We start from the raw sequence: 18,414 nt of genomic DNA on the forward strand, positions 1-18,414 counted from the left end.
TGCACTTTTAAGAACCTGAAGTTGGTGGAAATTTTTCCCCAACATATTCACTTACCCCGACAATGTACTCCTTCATCATACCCATCTGAACAGTCATATACACCATTGCAGAGTTGGGACAAGTGAATACATCTGTTTGTACCGATGCAAGTAATATGATTCAGGGGACACTTGAATTCTATTTCCTCTGGACCTAAAAAAAGAATAGGCGTAGAAGAATTCATATACATTTTGTTTATACTTAAAAAATGAAGAGACAGAGAATGCACTGTTATTGTCATGTATTTGCATAATATCTCCACTTTAAGGCTAGGTACAGGCATTTTATGTACGTGTCTACTCTGCAGCTTTTCAGTGCATTACCAGTAGAATTATATTCTCTTAAATAAGGATTAGCATAATTAAAGAAAATAAACTGCTCAAGAAGGATTATTTTATTAAATGATGATAATACAACTTATGGTTTTATGGGAGGTTTGCCTTACTTTAAAGATTATAGATGCTGAAATTCATATTTGCCGACATTCAGGATGGAGCAGTGATTATTTTTAAATAAAAGCTTTTGATTTTGATTTTCAATATTACATGAGTCTGCCAATGCCAAAAACATCACTAACACAACCCTGGGCCAGGATGTCACCAACCATATTGAGAAGGAAAAAAGAACAACTCAGACACTCAAAATACAAGAAGACATTCAATTGTTTACATTTTAGAATGTATTCCTTTTTCAATTGGGTAATAATCACTCTACATTCTGCCATCAAAACAGCTATAGAGGTATGGATGGATGATTAATTATATTCCTGGTAACACCTAGAGGCCCCAGCTTTGGTCAGGTCTCCACAGTGCTTAGCACTGTACAGACACTTAGTAAGATACAAAAAGCTTACATGATACTTTAAGATAAAATGCATTGAGAGTTTAACAAAGAAGAGGAGGGTGAACACGAGGTTGGGGATGAAGGAAGCTGTTAGGAGGCAGCTTGTAGCACCTTGATGCTCTGGCTGGGGCACAGCCCTGTTGAGTTTAACCCTAGCGACAGGGCCACTCCAAACTCCATCAGCTGACAGCATCCTCAAGGAACTATAAACTAGAGTGCAGTGAACTCAGATACAATCACTCATCATCCATTCCCAGCACCCTACTCCAGTGCCACATTTTGGGACTGGCAGAGGGATTAGGTATGCCAGCTCTGCGCCTGGCCAGCTGAAAGCTCCCTCCTACTCAGCTTGCCAAATGTAGCTGCTTTCTATCCCATTGGAGCCACTTGAACAGTGCAAAGGAAGCAGGAGAATATGTGGCCCTATACGTACTTCTTTTAAACAAATAAATGTCAGTTATTGACCACCAGATCAAAATTATATTTTGAAAACTTTGTCTTCATGTAGAATGATTTTGATTTTGCAATCTTCCTTGTAACAATGCAGATACAGTAGCAAGTATCACTATTGCTATGAGCTGGCCATTATTTACAATATGTTACAATAAACATCAATTTACTAGTTAAAACCTGGCAGTCATGATCACAGTTCAGGTGATATTTCTGCTCTCCCACCAAAAAACATTAAATTCTGTCTGTATTAAAGTTTATATATATATATATATATATATAATATATATAAATATATAAAAAAGAGAGAGAGAGAGAGAGAGAGAGAGAGGATACAGAAGGATACATATGTGCTATGTTTCAGACTCTTTTTGTACATTTAAAGCGTTAAAAAAATGATTGATTACAATCCAACATTATTTTTCAGAGAGCCTTTCGTGCAAACAGCATTCTAGTACTATGGATATATAAAGGGCCTGAATGCCCATTGAAATCAATAGAAAGACCTACTATGGATACCAAGGATGAGATTCATTCAGCAAATATACAGATATTAGGAACTGTAGAGGATGATTATGTATTTCTCAGAGGCAGAGAGAGTGCTCTGACCTTCTGTCCCTGGGGCACCAAACAGCCCTCAAATAGAAGAAAGAAGCAGGCTGATGGCAGGGACGAGGTTCTGTTCCCCCTCCTATGCACGAGCGACAGTTCTAGGGCAGACTAAGATTCATCCCATAAAGGTGTGCAGTACTGGCATGTAGTCTAGTGCTGGGTTCCTGCAAGCTCTGAAAACTCCTGGCGCACCACTGGGATTAGTGGGGTTCTGCTTTGCCGCTTAGTATGGCACAGTCAACCCCTTTGGTTGCAGTTCTGAAATTCCAGATTAACAGACAGTCCATGTTTTCATTGTGCAAAACCACAAAGCTGACTACGAAGCAAAGAGATCTCACAAAATTGGGTGAGTAGGCAACCAAATGGCAGATGAAATTCAGTGTTGATGAATGCAAAGTAATGCACATTGGAAAACAATACCACCCATACATACAAAATGATGGAGTCTAAATTAGCTGTTACCGCTCAAGAAAGATCTTGAAATCATCATGGACAGTTCCCTGAAAATATCCGCTCAATGTGCAAAAAATCTAACAGAATGTTAGGAACCATTAGGAAAGGGGTAGATCATAATGCCAATATAAAAATCCATGGCATGCCCACACCTTGAATAATGCATGCAGTTCTGGTTGCCCCCATCTCAAAAAAAAAATTAGAATTGGAAAAGGTACAGAGAAGGGCAACAAAAATGATTAGGGGAATGGAACAGCTTCCATATGAGATTAAAAAGACTGGAACTATTCAGCTAGGAAAAGAGATAACTTACAGGGATATGATAGAGGTCTATAAAATCATAAATAGTGTGGAGAAAGTGGATAAGGAAGTGTTATTTATCCCTTCACATAACAGAAGAACCAGGGGTCACCCAAAGAAATTAATATTCAGCAGGTCTAAAATAAACACAAGGATGTACTTCACACAATGCACAGTCAACCTGTGGAACTTATTGACAGGGGATGTTGTGAGGGCCAGAACTATAAACGGATTCAAAAAAGAACTAGATAAGTTCATGGAGGATAGATCCATCAATGGCTATAAGCCAAGTTGGTCAGGGATGCCCGCTCTCAGGGAGTCGGGTAGTTGGGTCTGTAACATTAATGGAGTTATGTGGCATTTTCCTGACTTCAGCTGAGACTGTTTGGGCGCCTCACTTCCCTCCCCTCTTAATGGCTGCTGACATTTCTGATAATGAGACTCCATCAGGTTGTTAGTAAATAAATATTTTTAAAATCATAAACCCAAACATTTAATTTGTGATGAACTTGTATTTGTGCTTCAGTTGCACAAGGGCCTAAAACGTACCTAAACGTCTAGAAAATTTATTGATTTTATTGATTTTTATAGCCTATCACTGTATCAGAGCAACTAACATTGTGGGGAGGAAGCAGGAGTAGAGAAAACAGCTTTTTGTGATAAAATAATAATGAATATTATGCATAAATAGTAAGTAATGCATATTCATGGAGTCCACAAATTGTGGTATTTCACCATTTGCATGTAAGCTCCAGATTTCTGGATCTTCACCTGTAAAAGGTATAGCTGATAGTTATCAGCTGTAGAGGAGGGAAAATAAAATAATTAAAGGAGGGAACAAAAATAAATTAAATTTGAAATAGCTTCACGTAAATGTTAGCGAAAAGATTGAATGTGTTAATTACCATTTATGCTATCACTGGGGAAATCCTAAGGTCCTATCATTCAGTTTGACTGGCACGTTACCATTGTTCTAAATACCTCAGGATTTGGCTCTATATTATCGGTTACTAAAGTACAAAGACTGACTCAGAATACAAATATACTGCAATTTTAAATATATTAGCTGAGTTGAAATCAGTTAGAGGATCAGTCACCCACTTGCTAAATCAGATTTCATTGTGATGGGGGAGGATTTGAAAGGAAGATGAATCTGCTTCAAGAAATATATATTAATAAAGAAGCTGTATTTCCAGGAGAAAAAAAAGTATACTGTTTGTGAAAAAGAAATAAGTAATAGATTAGAAGAACTGTTTAACATACAAATGTGCTTATTTTGACATTGATTGGTCTGGCTATATGTAGGTAATATTCGTGCACCAGCATGTTTTTATTGTAAAACCAGGTAATTTTTGTAAACTTAATTTATACCAGAAACTGAGGTAGAGACCAAAATTGGAGAGATTTTAAGCAACTATGAAACCTGGGTCTGTAAAATAAACCTCAGAACTAACATGCCTCCATTACAGTCAAGGCCTGCTCCTCGGTGCTCTCCATTCCTGATGAGCAGTTAGATGTTGCTGAATATAGAACAGCATCAGGGTCACTCTTTACACCCATAGAATCCTAGCTGCTTGCTTTACTAACTGAAAAGTGCAGTGGAGACACAGATTTAGTAAGGGCAGTACTGACTCAATTTGTTCACTTGCTCTTTCTCCCTTCCCTTCACAGTGAACCATTCTTGGCAGATTTTGCCACGGTACTTTCGGGGAAGGGAATCCAAAACCCTGTTTTCTCTCAAGATGATCTCAAAGCAAAGTGGTACAGACAGCTCTAAGGTAGGGGAGGTGGGAGCTGAAAAGGAAAGAGATCACAACAGGAGAAGGTCATGGAACAGAAAACAAGAGACATCAACGTACAGCTACAAACACCACCAAAGGACAATGGGCTCAAAAAGAAAAAGAAAATGCCAGTCCTTCAGGGTAGATAATAGATAACTTCTATCTTAAAAGTCCCAGCCATCCAGTATTGGGGAAAAGTAACCCAAAAAAATCCTAGGAAGAGATACAAAGCAAAACCACAAGGAAACTGGTTCACTTTAGGTAGAGATTGAGTCTGAAACAAAATGTTTCACCATTCTGATTCAAAATGTTCATGTTTTGTTTCACAATAAAAATACTTTAATTTTTTGTTCTTTTATTTTAACATTTTGTCCCAAATCAGAATATCAGAAGGAAAATACTTCTAATTTTTGTTCAGCTCTACTGGCAACTAGCCCAGTGAAGTTTCATCATTAATTGGATTGATAGTCTACATAAACTAAGAACAATAATCTTGGTCCCGAAATGTTCAAATCATTTGCTAGAATGTTGAATTTGAAAGTGTATATAGAGAGACAGAAAAGTAATGGAGAAAAAATAAAAGCCTGGACATACAAAATAACATTCAACATGCCAGACTCATTCATTGTTTTAAAAATATTTTATTAACAATGAAATATAACTTTAAATTGTATTAATAATAGCATTGTCTAGAGAGGTAGATTGCCAATGGAAGCTTATGATTTTAGGGAAAAGTCATGTGAATTTCATGATTGTAATCTACCTCGGGTAGTCCTTTGTCTATATCATAAAATCGCTTTACAATTCAGTATAATGGATTAGTGCTTAATAAAAAACTGAATATAGGTCATCACAGAGATCATACCTTCAAAATCCCTAGAATAATAAAAGTCAGAAATGTGTATTAGATCATCCAGTCTATCTCCCTGCAAGTGCAGGACTGTTGACCACAATATCTTGTTTACTACTTTGTTCAGTCTAGTTCTAAAAGTCCCAAGCATTGGACATTCTATCACTTCCTTTGGAAGGCTATTCCACATCTTAATGGATCTTACTCACAGGAAATACTTCCTGGTATTCTGTCTAAATTTTCCCTTTCCAAATATTAATTGACAGAGACAGACTCAGGTAAGAAGTGGGATGCTTTTTTGGACTCAGGGCTGAGAGTCCCCTTGTTACCACCAGACTCCAGAGTGAGGGAGTCCTGCCTATACTAGCTGGATATTAGCGCCCTAATGCAACCAGCCTGTCATCCATTCAAGTATTCTCTTCTGGGCCACACCAGCCTGTCTTGTACCTCCAGGTTGTCAACACATGCACCCCACCCCCTGAGACCCTTCAAAGGGTCCTAATGAAGTATACAGCCCCCAATCACTAGATACACACAGAAATCCCAGATCCTCTGCTCCCAAAGGACAGTGTTTGACAGTTAGATCAGCACTTCTGTATTATGCATAGCACTTAAGTTCAATTATATAACAAAAGGAAATTTATTCAAGAAAAAAATAGAAACTCAAATAAAAACCAGCATGAGAGATGGGAACAAATGGTTTCTTATAAGATAACATCATATCATACTTTCTAGAAACTAAACTTAACTAATGAGGTATTCACCTATCTGCTATTAGATAGCTTACCCCAAGTTCTTTCCTCAAGGTTTAAAACCAGTTTGGTTTATATATTTTCTCATAAGATCAAGCCTGCTGGCAGCTCATATTCACAGATTGAAGGAATGCCAGGGTGTTTTTCTGCACTCCCAAATATACCAGAACAGACTTTTTTTGTTCACCTCAAAATAGGGTTCCTTCCCTCCTGCCCATTTACCCCTTCATGTTAATTTTCTTCTGAAGTCTCTGCCAGCTCTTAATTAGAATTTGACTTAAACTGTATGTCTGACATACAATACATAATGGTCCACCATGGAGATAAGTGTCTCCCACTGTCTGTAGAAGATTTTCACAAGACAGGCTAACTTTGGGTGACCTGCTTTTCAACTACAGACCAACAGAACACTTTTAGTACATATACATAACTGCTCACATATTTTCCATACATACATCTCTCAATGGCTATGATGAATGGTGTGCCACATGCTTTCATTAGAGACTTTACATGACATCCTTTTGGTGAAACCAGGGGATCCTTGCACCCCTATATGGCCCAATTCCCTTTGCCAGTTGGCATCTAGAGTTCCTTGGATCACAGGAAGTATGTTCCCTGTCCTGCAAATAAAGTCTGGTATATTTGACAGAGCCAGTGCATCTAGCAGTTAAAACAGAAGACAGTGTCTTTTGGATTCCATTCCTGGTTTTGCTGATAACTTTTGGTTTGGAAGTAAACTGGAAGGCAGTGCAGATTTTGCAGAACAGATGTTAAAACATTCTGTATTAGCTGCAGCTTCCAAGTAGACTTCCAGGATAGGTCAATGTCAAGCACTTTGTAACTGTCCAGTCTGGAAATGAAAAAGTCACAGATCACACTGGTGAGGTCCACATCAAGGAGAAAACTTGCTAACTTCTAACAAACTGTAGATGGGGGGGGAAGGAAGAACTTCTCTCTGTGATGTTACATTTTAGTTCAGAAGCACTTGAGCATCCATAACACTTCCAGATTCTGAAACTCTTTGGCAAAGGGCAGGTGCAATCCTTTCACAAAGGGGCAAACCAGCTTTGTTAGATATCATCTGGGCTCTCTCTCTCATTCAATCCTTCTCATTGGGCTAAACAATAGGCAGAAAAAAGACTGAACTATCCAGGTCAGATGAAAGAACTTCCCATTAATGGTAGTTCAATTCAAATTATCTCCCTCTCTCCCCAATAACCTTGCATACACATTTAACATGAACAATGTCAGAAGGGAATCTAGCTGAATCACACGTAAGAGAATCCTCAGAGCAATTGCTCAGTTCTGCTCTCAAGGATCTCTTCAGTGAGAAAGAGTGGAATCAATGAAATGCAGTCCTTGCCACCCATACAAGCTCACAGAGTCAAGGTATCAAACAGAATTAGCACACGCCACCATCCCGCTTTTGAAATCCCCTAAATCTGAAATTCTAGGCAAACCACAGCTACACCTGCAACACTCCCAACTCATGCTGCATTGAGTACCCCATTTAGAGCATACTAAACCAAGATAGGACTGGTTGTATCATCCAGCCAGCTCTTGATTATACAAGCAAATTCAAGGTCCTCATCCACCGCTAAATCATGGATAATTATTATCTTATTAAATTACATACTTTGCCTCTTTCCAGAGGTCAAGACACACCCTAGGACACTATGACTTATCTCACTGGGGTGTTACAAGGATTGGTTTAAAGGTAGTTGTAAAGCTTTTAGAGATCATCAGACAAAAAGTGCTATGCAATAGTAGTGCAAAGTATATTAATTTCCAGATCTCTAAAATTTACTGAAATTATAGCAAATAAACACCATATGATTCCTTATATTTAGAGACAAACCAACAAAGCTACTGATTTTCACTAAATGTACATTTTTCTGTGTTTCTGTTTATATGTTTTTGCTGTGAATTGCAAGGACTGATATTTTGTTAACCACCAACCCAGCTTCTGGTTCACTCATTAAACAGCAAAAGTTATCAGGTTTATAATGAAAACAAGTCAAAAGTCGAACCACAATTTACATAAATATTCAGCTGCATAAAGAAACAAACAGAGCTATTAACACTTACCTTAGGGCACATAGGGCCCTAAAAAAGAGGAAAAGAGAGAGCAAAGTATTACGTCACCATGGGCAAAAAGAAAGTTGTGATCTTTGACCTCATAACAGCACAACCACCTGGACCCCAAAAAGGAATTTCATTAGGAAAAAAAAAACCTGGTAGCACTGAAAACCTAAGTGAACTGAGGAATGAATATAGTTACAATATGAACTGTTTGTCATTGCCATGAAAGATGAGAGGTGGGAGATCTATCATGACAAGCAACAGAATGAAGAAAGCAATATTGAAACAAAGAAGTCCACACAGAAGGTATAGAATTCTGCCCTCTGCTATGCATGGGTGACTTCTTTTCAAGTGCTGAATTTGTTTCATAGCGTTTTATATAGAAAAGGGAACATTTCTACCTTAGAATTTCCGGATTCCATTAAAGGATTTGCCACTGATCCCGGCTTGTGTTTAGAGTGCTACACTATAATTAAGTCCTTCCAGACTTTAAAGTAAATGACCCATTCAAATTAACTAGAGAAAGGTGGTTTACAACATTGTACTGGCACTCTACTCTTAATGACTTTATAAGAGAATCTGCAAAGGTAGCCGAGCATGGTAGTGGCAACTGAGCTCCAGGGAATATATTTCTCTACTATGTTTTAGCATTATTAGTATTACATATATGAGAGCGACTTCATAATAAGGTTTAACAGTGTGCAAAACGCGTCCCATGACTGTATTGTACACATTAATATACTGTAGTTGCTTGCTATTTCCTGTGGCCTTTCTGTGCTGTCACCATTGCCTGATAAAAGGAACTAAGGGCTCAGGGACTTGGGGAAACCCAACATGAAACCATTGTTGAAATTCTTGAGGTGTGAAGAATCTTTCAAAGCCTTTAATACAGAGTACTATTGATACTCTCCAATAAACACATACATTTTTCTCTTTGGCTCTTTGTTTTCTCTCTTATCACTGCTTTCTGTAGGTCAGGTTCAGATTACAGTCTCAACTCTCCCTGATATAAGTGAGGAAATAATGAACAGACTTGTAGCTTGTTGGTAGCCTTGGTTTAGACTTTTCAGTTCACATTAGTTTTAAAAATCCTTTCACATTGTGAATAAAGTTTTCTACTGTAATGGGTACTGGTGATGTTGGAATTGCTTGAGTGGTTCACTTTAATGGCTCTAACTGCACTGATGGGTTTTATCTTTGGGGAAAACTTTTATCCCATAGAGCTCATCTCATATTTTAATGTATCTAGTAGCCAAAAGAGAGAGGTGGAGGAACCAGAAAGATTGCACAGAGTCAGACAAATAAAAGGCAAACGAAGACATAGAGGAAATCTTTCTACAGATTGTAGGTGTTTTCTCCATATTGCAGCATGACAGTCTAGTCTCATCATCCAAGACCCACCAAGTTATGTGTGTGTTTGTGTGGACTCAGAATGACAGATGTTTTGTGGTTACAGGACCGATTTTGTCCCCAGGATTTAATGTTCAGTTTGAGACTCAAGTTAGAAGAAGCTTGTGGCTGATGTTTACAGGAAGGGGGAAATGTTGTGAAGATATAGTTGCCAGTTCTAATTTTTGAGGACTCCATAACACTCTGCCAAACTACTTAAGATAATGCCTCTCTGAGACGTTCTATCCCATGACAATTAAGTTTCACTGGAACTATGAAACTGTTCCCATCTTGAATCAGACCGCACTGCCTACAGAGCAAAGAATAAAACTCACTTCTTGATCTTACTATTCCAACCACTGCCAATAGAAGTAAAAGGGAAAGAATATTGAACATGCAGAGGAACAGAATGAAAATGAAAGAGGGTAAATAATAAGTAGTAGAAGAGAGGAGAAGGAGGTATAAAGGAAAGGAAAAATAATTTAAACAAAGATGGCCTAGACAAGAAGGGAGGAAATCAGACTAGGTTATCAGTGGGTCATTTGGAGTAATTGGATATTCTGTCAAAGGTGTTTAGATACTATTCTACAATGATGAGATTGACACAAGAAATCAATAAATAGGTATATAAATGCAGTTATAGGGTAGGCACATCATCACAGATAAAGAAAGAGCTGATGTAAGTATAAAAGTAAAACTTTTAGTGAGATTTTAAAAGGTGGGTTCATTTTTACTTCATTATCTTACTTTGTTGCTGTTGCATTTCCTGCATTTCAACCTGGACTGGAAATGTCACAATAGCACCAGAAGGATTGTACTTGGGGTATTTCCAGTACAACCAGGAGCAAAAAGTATTTTACAAGTACCCCCTTCTCAAAAGGTTTCCTGCCCAGTATTATTATTCCCCTTAACCCACCATCTGAAGTCGGGTAATTGTGCAAGCATCTGCCATCCTAATCTGTCTGAGGTGGCACTGAGTTCCACTTGCTTACTATATTCTTTGATACAATCCATGTATCATGTTCTCGGGTTTCTTTGATGTCTCTTTCCTACCACTCTCTCCTGCCATGCTATCTTTGCCAAGGTTAAAAAAAGAACTAGATACGTTCAGGGAGGATAGGTCCATCAATGGCGATTAGCCAAGATGGTCAGGAATGCAGTCCCATGTTCTGGGTGTCCCTAAGCCTCTGATTGCCAGAAGCTGGGACTGGATGACAGGGGATAGCTCACTCAATAATTACCCTCTAAAGCACCTGGCATGGGCCACTGTTGGAAGACTGGATACTGAGCTAGATGGACCATTGGTCTGACCCTATATGGCCATTCTTATGTTCTTATAGGTCCTCTTCATTCATCCTTTGTATATGTCCAAAATAGAGAAGCCTTGCCTTCTGGATTTTGTCAGCCACATCATGGATTTCAACTTCCATTCTAATGCTTTCACTTCAAAATCTGTCCTTTCGTGTAACTCTTTTTATTACTCAAAGACATCTCATCTTGAACAACTGTAGGTACTGAACCTGCTGTCTCTTTACTGCCCATGCTTCTACACCAAACAACATTGTAGGGCACACCATTGTTCTATTCAGTTGGACTTTTAGTCTGAGTGGTATATGCTTATCATACACCTGAGATGTTATTCCACACTCTTCCAGCACTTTCTAATCTGGACTGTACCTCACGTTGAAGCGCACCATCTTTCATAACCCAGCCACCAATGTATTTGAACTGGTCAGTCAGCTTCCATTAATCATAGAAATGTAGGATTGGAAGAGACCTTGATAGGTCTCCTAGTTCAGTCCATGCACTGAGGTAGGACTAAGTATGTCCTAGACCAACCGTGACTGATGACTAACCTTTTCTTAAAAAACGCCAAAGATGGAAACTCTACAACCTCCCTCATATTTTTTTTCAGTGCTTAACTACCTTTACATTTAGAAAGTTTTTCCTAATGTCTAACCTAAATCTCCCTTACTGCAATTTAAGCCCATTACTTCTTGTGCTGTCCTCAGTGGCTAAAGAGAACAACTTTCCTCCCTCCTCTTTATAACCACCTTTTATATAATTGATGACTTATGTCCCCCCTCAGTCTTCTCTCTCCAGACTTAACAAACCCAATTTTTTAAATCTTTCCGCATAGGTCATGTTTTCTTATCATTAATCATTTTTATTGCTCTCCTTTGGACTTTCTCCAGTTTATCCACATCATTCTTGAGGTGTGATGTCCAGAAATGGAGACAATACTCCACTTGAGGCTTTATTAGTTCAGAGTAGAGTGGAAGAATTACATCTCTTGTCTTGCTTACAAACAATATTACATTGTTGATTCATATTTAGTGTGCGATCCACTATAATTCACAGATCTTTTCTGCAGTACTCCTTCCCAGGCAGTAATTTTCCATTTTGTATTTCTGTAATTGACCATTCTTTCCTAAGTATAGTACTTTGCATTTGTTCTTATTGAATTTCATCCTATTTATTTCAGACCATTTCTCCCATTTGTCAAGATCATTTTGAATTCTAATCCTGTCGTCCAAAGCACTTGTAACCCTTGCCAGCGTGGTGTGGTATCTACAAACTTTATAAGTGTACTCTTTATGTCATTATCTCAAACATTTATGAAGATAATGAATAGAACCAGACCCAGGACAAACCCCACTCAATATGCCCTTCTAGCTTGACTGTGAACCATTGATATCAATTCTCTAAGTACAGCTTTCCAACCAGTTGAGCACCTACCTTATAGCAAATTTGTCTAGGCTATATTTCCCTGGTTTGTATAGGAGAAGGTCATGTGCTACAGTATTAGAAGTCTTACTAAAGTTGAGATATATCACATCTTCTGCTTCCCTCCCATCCACAAGGCTTATCACCTTGTCAATGAACGATATTAGGTTGGTTTGACATTACTTGCTCTTGAAAAATCTTTGTTGGCTGTTACTTTTCACCTTATTATCTTCTAGGTGCTTAAAATTGATAGTTTGATTATTTGCTCAATTAGCTGATTAGTCTATAATTCCCTGGGTTGTCCTTATTTCCCTTTTTATAGACATACTATATTTGTATGAGGTACTATAGAGACATACTATATTTGTATAGAGGTACTATATTTGCCCTTTTCCAGTCCTCTGAAATTTCTCCTGTCCTTCATGAGGTCTCAAAGATAACCTGTTGTGACGTTATTGACATAAACTGGGACCATATAGATCATTGTTGCAACCAAAGTCCTGTAGTGGCACCCAAATCTTGTATAAAGGGGGTCAAATGGGGTGTCTAGGACAAGGTTATGGTTTACTGGTTATGATTATGCTGTCTATATGTGTGTATCAGTTTTGTAGTCGAAGTTATGAATATTGGCTCTATACTGTCTGTATGGCAAACTTATGCTATGCTTCTGGGTGACATCCCAGACAAGCTGAGATTAGCTCTGCCTAGCCTGCTTGATGGCCCATTAAGGACCATCAGCTATACAATGGACCCATTGAGAGAAGGCAGATACGCCTTGTACCTCAGCAAAGTATGCAGGGACTGGCCCATGTGACTCCAGACTCCATGTTGCTGTAATTTAAGAACAAAGAGGTGTTCTTACACCTGGAAAAGACTATATAAGGCTGATGCCTGATCTCCATCTTGTCTTCAATCCTGCTTCTTACCTCTGGAGGAACTTTGCTACAAGCTGAAGCTTTGAACAAAGGACTGAGGACCCATCCCAGCGGGGGATGTATTCCAGAGACTTGATTTGAACCTGCAGTTTATTCCATCGCTGCTGCAAGCCTGAACCAAGAACTTTGCCATTACTGTATGTAATTGATTCCATTTAACCAATTCTAACTCTCATCTCTATCTTTTTCCTTTTATGAATAAACCTTTAGATTTTAGATTCTAAAGGATTGGCAACAGCGTGATTTGTGGGTAAGATCTGATTTGTATATTGACCTGGGTCTGGGGCTTGGTCCTTTGGGATCAGGAGAACCTTTTTCTTTTACTGGGGTATTGGTTTTCATAACCATTTGTCCCCATAACGAGTGGTACTGGTGGTAATACTGGGAAACTGGAGTATCTAAGGAGATTGCTTGTGAGACTTGCAGTTAGCCAGTGGGGTGAGACTGAAGTCCTCTTTGTCTGGCTGGTTTGGTTTGCCTTAGAGGTAGAAGAAACCCCAGCCTTGGGCTGTAACTGCCCTGTTTTAGCAATTTGTCCTGAGTTGGCACTCTCAGTTGGGTTCCGCCAGAACCGCATTGTCACACCTGTATATTTAGTTTTCTTTTGGCACCTCTACTGACCCACAGAACCTCAGTGTTAGTCACGTTTATTTTCATCCCATGCCCACTTAACTGGTCATACCACTGGTTTACTATTTCCTCAAGGTCTTCTTTTGATCATGCTGTCTTCCGCATACAACAGCTTCTCACCTTTTCCTACTGGGATCTACCTTCTGACATAGCCTGTCAACATGATACACAATAGTGGACTGAAGGCGGAACCCTGATGCAGTTAGACTTGCACTTCTAAGTGGCTTGTTATTCCACAACCTATTTGGATTACTCTTTTAGGTGATCTATATATGGCATTCAGCATTATTAAATCTTCAGACACTCCATATTTCCTCAGTTCCAGCATGAGCATCCTTCTATACACTTTATTGTATGTCTTTTCCAGGTCTATAAAAGTCAGAAGACATCCTGCTGTTATTTTAGCTTTTTATCTATCATTTGACAACTTAAAAACATGGCATATGTGGTTCTTCATCCTTTCCTAAAGCTGAACTATTCTTGTTTGAGGAGCGATTCCACCACACTCCTAATCCTAGCATCCAAGATGAGTTCCAGTATCTTCATCCCATGCAATAGCAACTTTATCCCTCAATAGCTTCCATATTCACATATACTTCCCTTTTTATGCACTGGGACCAAGACAAACTTACATCCATCTTTCAGTCTTCTCTTGTCTCACCATATGGTCTTAACCACAATGCTCATCCATTTTATGCCTCTGTTGGCCAAGACTTTCACCAGGTCTGCCATTACTTCATGTTCCACTGTCTTTCTTCATTGTCTGGATTGCATTTCTCACCTCTTCCTCCTCTGTTATAATCCATTTTAGGCACCACGTTAGGATCACATGTTGGCAACTTCACCAAAAAGGAGCTTGCCTCATTCAAGATAAGTGAAGGAGAGGTGGAAACTTGTCCTGGTGTTACTAGCAGTCTCCTTTGCTCATCATTTACCAATGGTGTTGAAATGCCATCCTCCTTCTCTGTGTGTTTCATTTTTACAATGCTTCACATCTTTGTGCCAGCCAGCTGTCGGTAGTTTAAAAGTTTAGCATACAGAATGTCCAGGGTGCCCTCAGTGGTGGAAGCAAAAGCCAAAGTGATATAATGTTGATGAGGAAACCTCAGTGGAGTTAATTTATGGACTGCAAAGGGATACCTAGCAAGATGAGATCAATGCAGCACAAGCTACTTGTGGCAAAGATTGTGGTAGCGTGTTGGACAAGGAGGGAATTAAGCTCAAAAGAAACAAGATGAAAGTTGGTGAAGTTAAGGGGAGGAGTGGCAGAGAAATTGGTGCAAGCACAGGACAGATTTGTTTCAGCTATATATATATATATATATAGAGAGAGAGAGAGAGAGAGAGACCTATCTCACAGAACTGGAAGGGACCCTGAAAGGTCATCAAGTCCAGCCCCCTGCCTTCACTAGCAGGACCAAGTACTGATTTTGCCCCAGATCCCTAAGTAGCCCCCTCAAGGATTGAACTCACAACCCTCAGTTTAGCAGGCCAATGCTCAAACCACTGAGCTATCCCTCCCCCCATGAGGGGGGGAATCACCTCAAAAAATATGAGTGGCAGTGGAAGAGGTTTGTAGGTTATGCAGATTATGGAAAAAACAAGGGATAGAGGTAAAATCTACAATCTACATTTGTAAAATCTAAAATAAGAAAATGGCACGTAAAGAAAAAGAAATTAGCAAGGGCTGTTGATTAATTGCAGTTAACTTATGCGATTAACTCAAAAAAATTAATCGTGATTAATCGCAGTTTTAATCACACTGTTAAACAATAGAATACCAATTGAAATGTATTAAATATTTTGGATGTTTTTCTACATTTTTAAATATGTTGATTTCAATTACAACACAATACAAAGTGTACAGTGCTCACTTTATATTATTTTATTACAAATATTTGCACTGTAAAAATGATAAAAGAAATCATATTTTTCAATTCACATCATACACGCACTGTAGAATAATCTCTTTATCATGAAAGCGCAACTTACATGTGTAGATTATTTTTGTTACATGACTGCACTCAAAAACAAAACAATGTTGCGAGTGGGAGCCGCAATCGGCCGAACCTGCGGATATGGCATGTAAACAAACCAAGTGGACTTGTAGGCTCTAAAATTTTACATTATTTTATTTTTGAACGCAGTTATTTTTTGTACATAACTCTACATTTGTGAGTTCAACTTTCATGATAAAGAGATTGCACTACAGTACTTGTATTAAGCGAATTTAAAAATACTATTTCTGTTATTTTCACGGTGCAAATATTTATAGTAAAAAATAAATACAAAATGAGCACTGCACACTTTGTATTCTGTGTTGTAATTGAAATCAATATATTTGAAAATGTGGAAAACATCCAAAAATATTTATATAAATGGTATTCTATTATTGTTTAACAGCGCGATTAATCGCAATTAATTTTTAATCACGTGATTAATCGTGATTATTTTTTTTAATCACTTGACAGCCCTAAAGAAGCAAAGTGAGCTGCCAAACAGGCAGTGAAAATGCCAAGGAGACTGCTCTAGTCGCTGCTCAGATTTGGATAAGCATCTGAATTTTGGGGTGTAAGTTTAAACCAGGTCTCTGAACCTTTAGAACTCCACCTGTTACTGAGTTCATCGTGTGCAGTAAAGCAACTGCTCTAACAAATATATTGTAAAAATGCATCCTTTCTCAGAGCTTTGTTCACATCCTACCACAAGGAGGGTCCCCTACTTCTTCATTAGACTCTGGCAAGCTCTTCTCTTTCTGCACATGGTCTTAAACTGCAGCAAGCGAGCTTCAGATTAGACATTAGGAAAAACTTCCTAACTCTCAGCGTATTTAAGCACTGGAACAAATTACCTAGGGAGGTTATGGAATCTCCGTCATTGGAGGTTTTAAAGAAAAAGTTCAGCAAACACCTGTCAGGGATGGTTCAGAAAACATTTAGTCCTGCCTCAGTGCAGGGAACTGGACTAGGTGATCTATCAAGGTCCCTTCTAGTCCTACATGTCTGTGATTCTGTGGTCAAACTTGATGCTATATTCTCCCTAGCTGAGATAAAAGTGTATTTCCTTTACCCTTGCGACATATATATATATGGGACTGATATTGGGTGAATCTACAAAAAGAACAGGAGTACTTGTGGCACCTTAGAGACTAACAAATTTATTAGAGCATAAGCTTTCGTGCATCCGAAGATGTGGGCTGTAGTCCACGAAAGCTTATGCTCTAATAAATTTGTTAGTCTCTAAGGTGCCACAAGTACTCCTGTTCTTTTTGCAGCTACAGACTAACACGACTGCTACTCGGAAATGGGTGAATCTAGTGAAGCATTCTCTCTCACTCAATTTTGTATAAAATTCTTGAGTTGTATGTAAACATGGGTACTGTGAAAAGGTATCCTACAAAGAGAACTATATGTACCTAAATCAGTGGTCCCCAAACTTTTTACCTCACGCCCCCGCCCTTACACCTGTCCACTGCCCCCAACTCCCAGGAGCCAGGGCCAGGAGCCAGGTCGCAGCTCCAGGAGGGGGAGGCACAGATAGGAGTAAGGGGGCTGGGGACACAGCTGGAGCCGGCGGCAGGGTCTTGAGCGGAAGCTGGGCCCCAGATGCGGGGATGGAAGCTGGGGCCAGGGCCACAAGTGTAGCTGGGTGTCACTCCCTCCCTGCCCCCAATGGGGGCTGGCTCAGGCCCCAGCCATGCCCTCCCCAAATGTTCCCACAGTTTGAGGACCTCTGACCTAACTACATGTACATACATTCAGTTTTGCATTTGCCCTTATCGATGCTATTTTCTATCTTCCTAACAAATCTTTAAGTAAAGGTTTTCAAGATCTGACATATCTGGAGTCTCATTAGTTTCTAAATTTCAACCTTAAATTTTTCATCTGAATCTGACAAAAAAAGCAACATCATTACCTAGTGAAGTTACATGGGCTAGAAGGAAATGCCATTATCTTATAAGGGACAAGTAAAAACCCACACTTCAGTGGTGAATGCTGCTAATAAGAAATCCATAGTCTTGGAGAAAATAGTTTAGTATTTTGGAAGAAAGACATAATTAAGAAGCCACAGGAGGTTGCAGTTGGATGTGACAGACTTTATTTGAAGCTCTGTTTTTGAATGTCTAATATAAGTCTCACTCCGATTTTAGGTATATATCTTACAAAACTGAGTTTGCTAGTGACTTTGATTAAAACAAACACCCTCACATAAGTGGTCATTATTATTTTTTTATCACAATTAACTAGAAAATGTATAATATTCTTATGGTTCAATTAATTTTAGTAATTTTATATAATTGCCAATGACCTCAGCTTCAACTTGTGTGCCAAAACTTACCCTTATAGCCAAAAGAAGTAGAATTCCAGTTCCTCAATTTAGTCACTAAAAATGAGGAAGGCTAAGATTTAGTTACACTAAGTTCAGGCACAAACAAAAACGTTAGAAGGCAAGGTAGCTATTATACTTATGTATGTCTTCTACTAACCACACAAGAGGAAGTTTTGTAAAGACATGTCGTCCAGTCATTTTTAGAGGGGAAAATTATCAGTGAAGCTCATAAAGGGGTGGG

The 18,414-nt window shown here is 38.8% G+C and overlaps 1 protein-coding gene across 1 annotated transcript in view; it reads right to left on the minus strand.

Annotated features, from left to right (window-relative positions):
* The window catches only part of LRP1B (LDL receptor related protein 1B), a 1,261,104-nt gene that overhangs the window by 859,425 nt on the left and 383,265 nt on the right, over positions 1-18,414 (minus strand). Inside the window, exon 3 of the mRNA XM_065561615.1 lies at positions 56-193. Coding sequence (XP_065417687.1) covers positions 56-193 — 138 coding nt within the window. The remainder of the gene's footprint in view (positions 1-55; positions 194-18,414) is intronic.

Source organism: Chrysemys picta, chromosome 11 (assembly GCF_011386835.1).
Source record: "Chrysemys picta bellii isolate R12L10 chromosome 11, ASM1138683v2, whole genome shotgun sequence".
NCBI classification, from domain to species: Eukaryota; Metazoa; Chordata; order Testudines; family Emydidae; genus Chrysemys; species Chrysemys picta.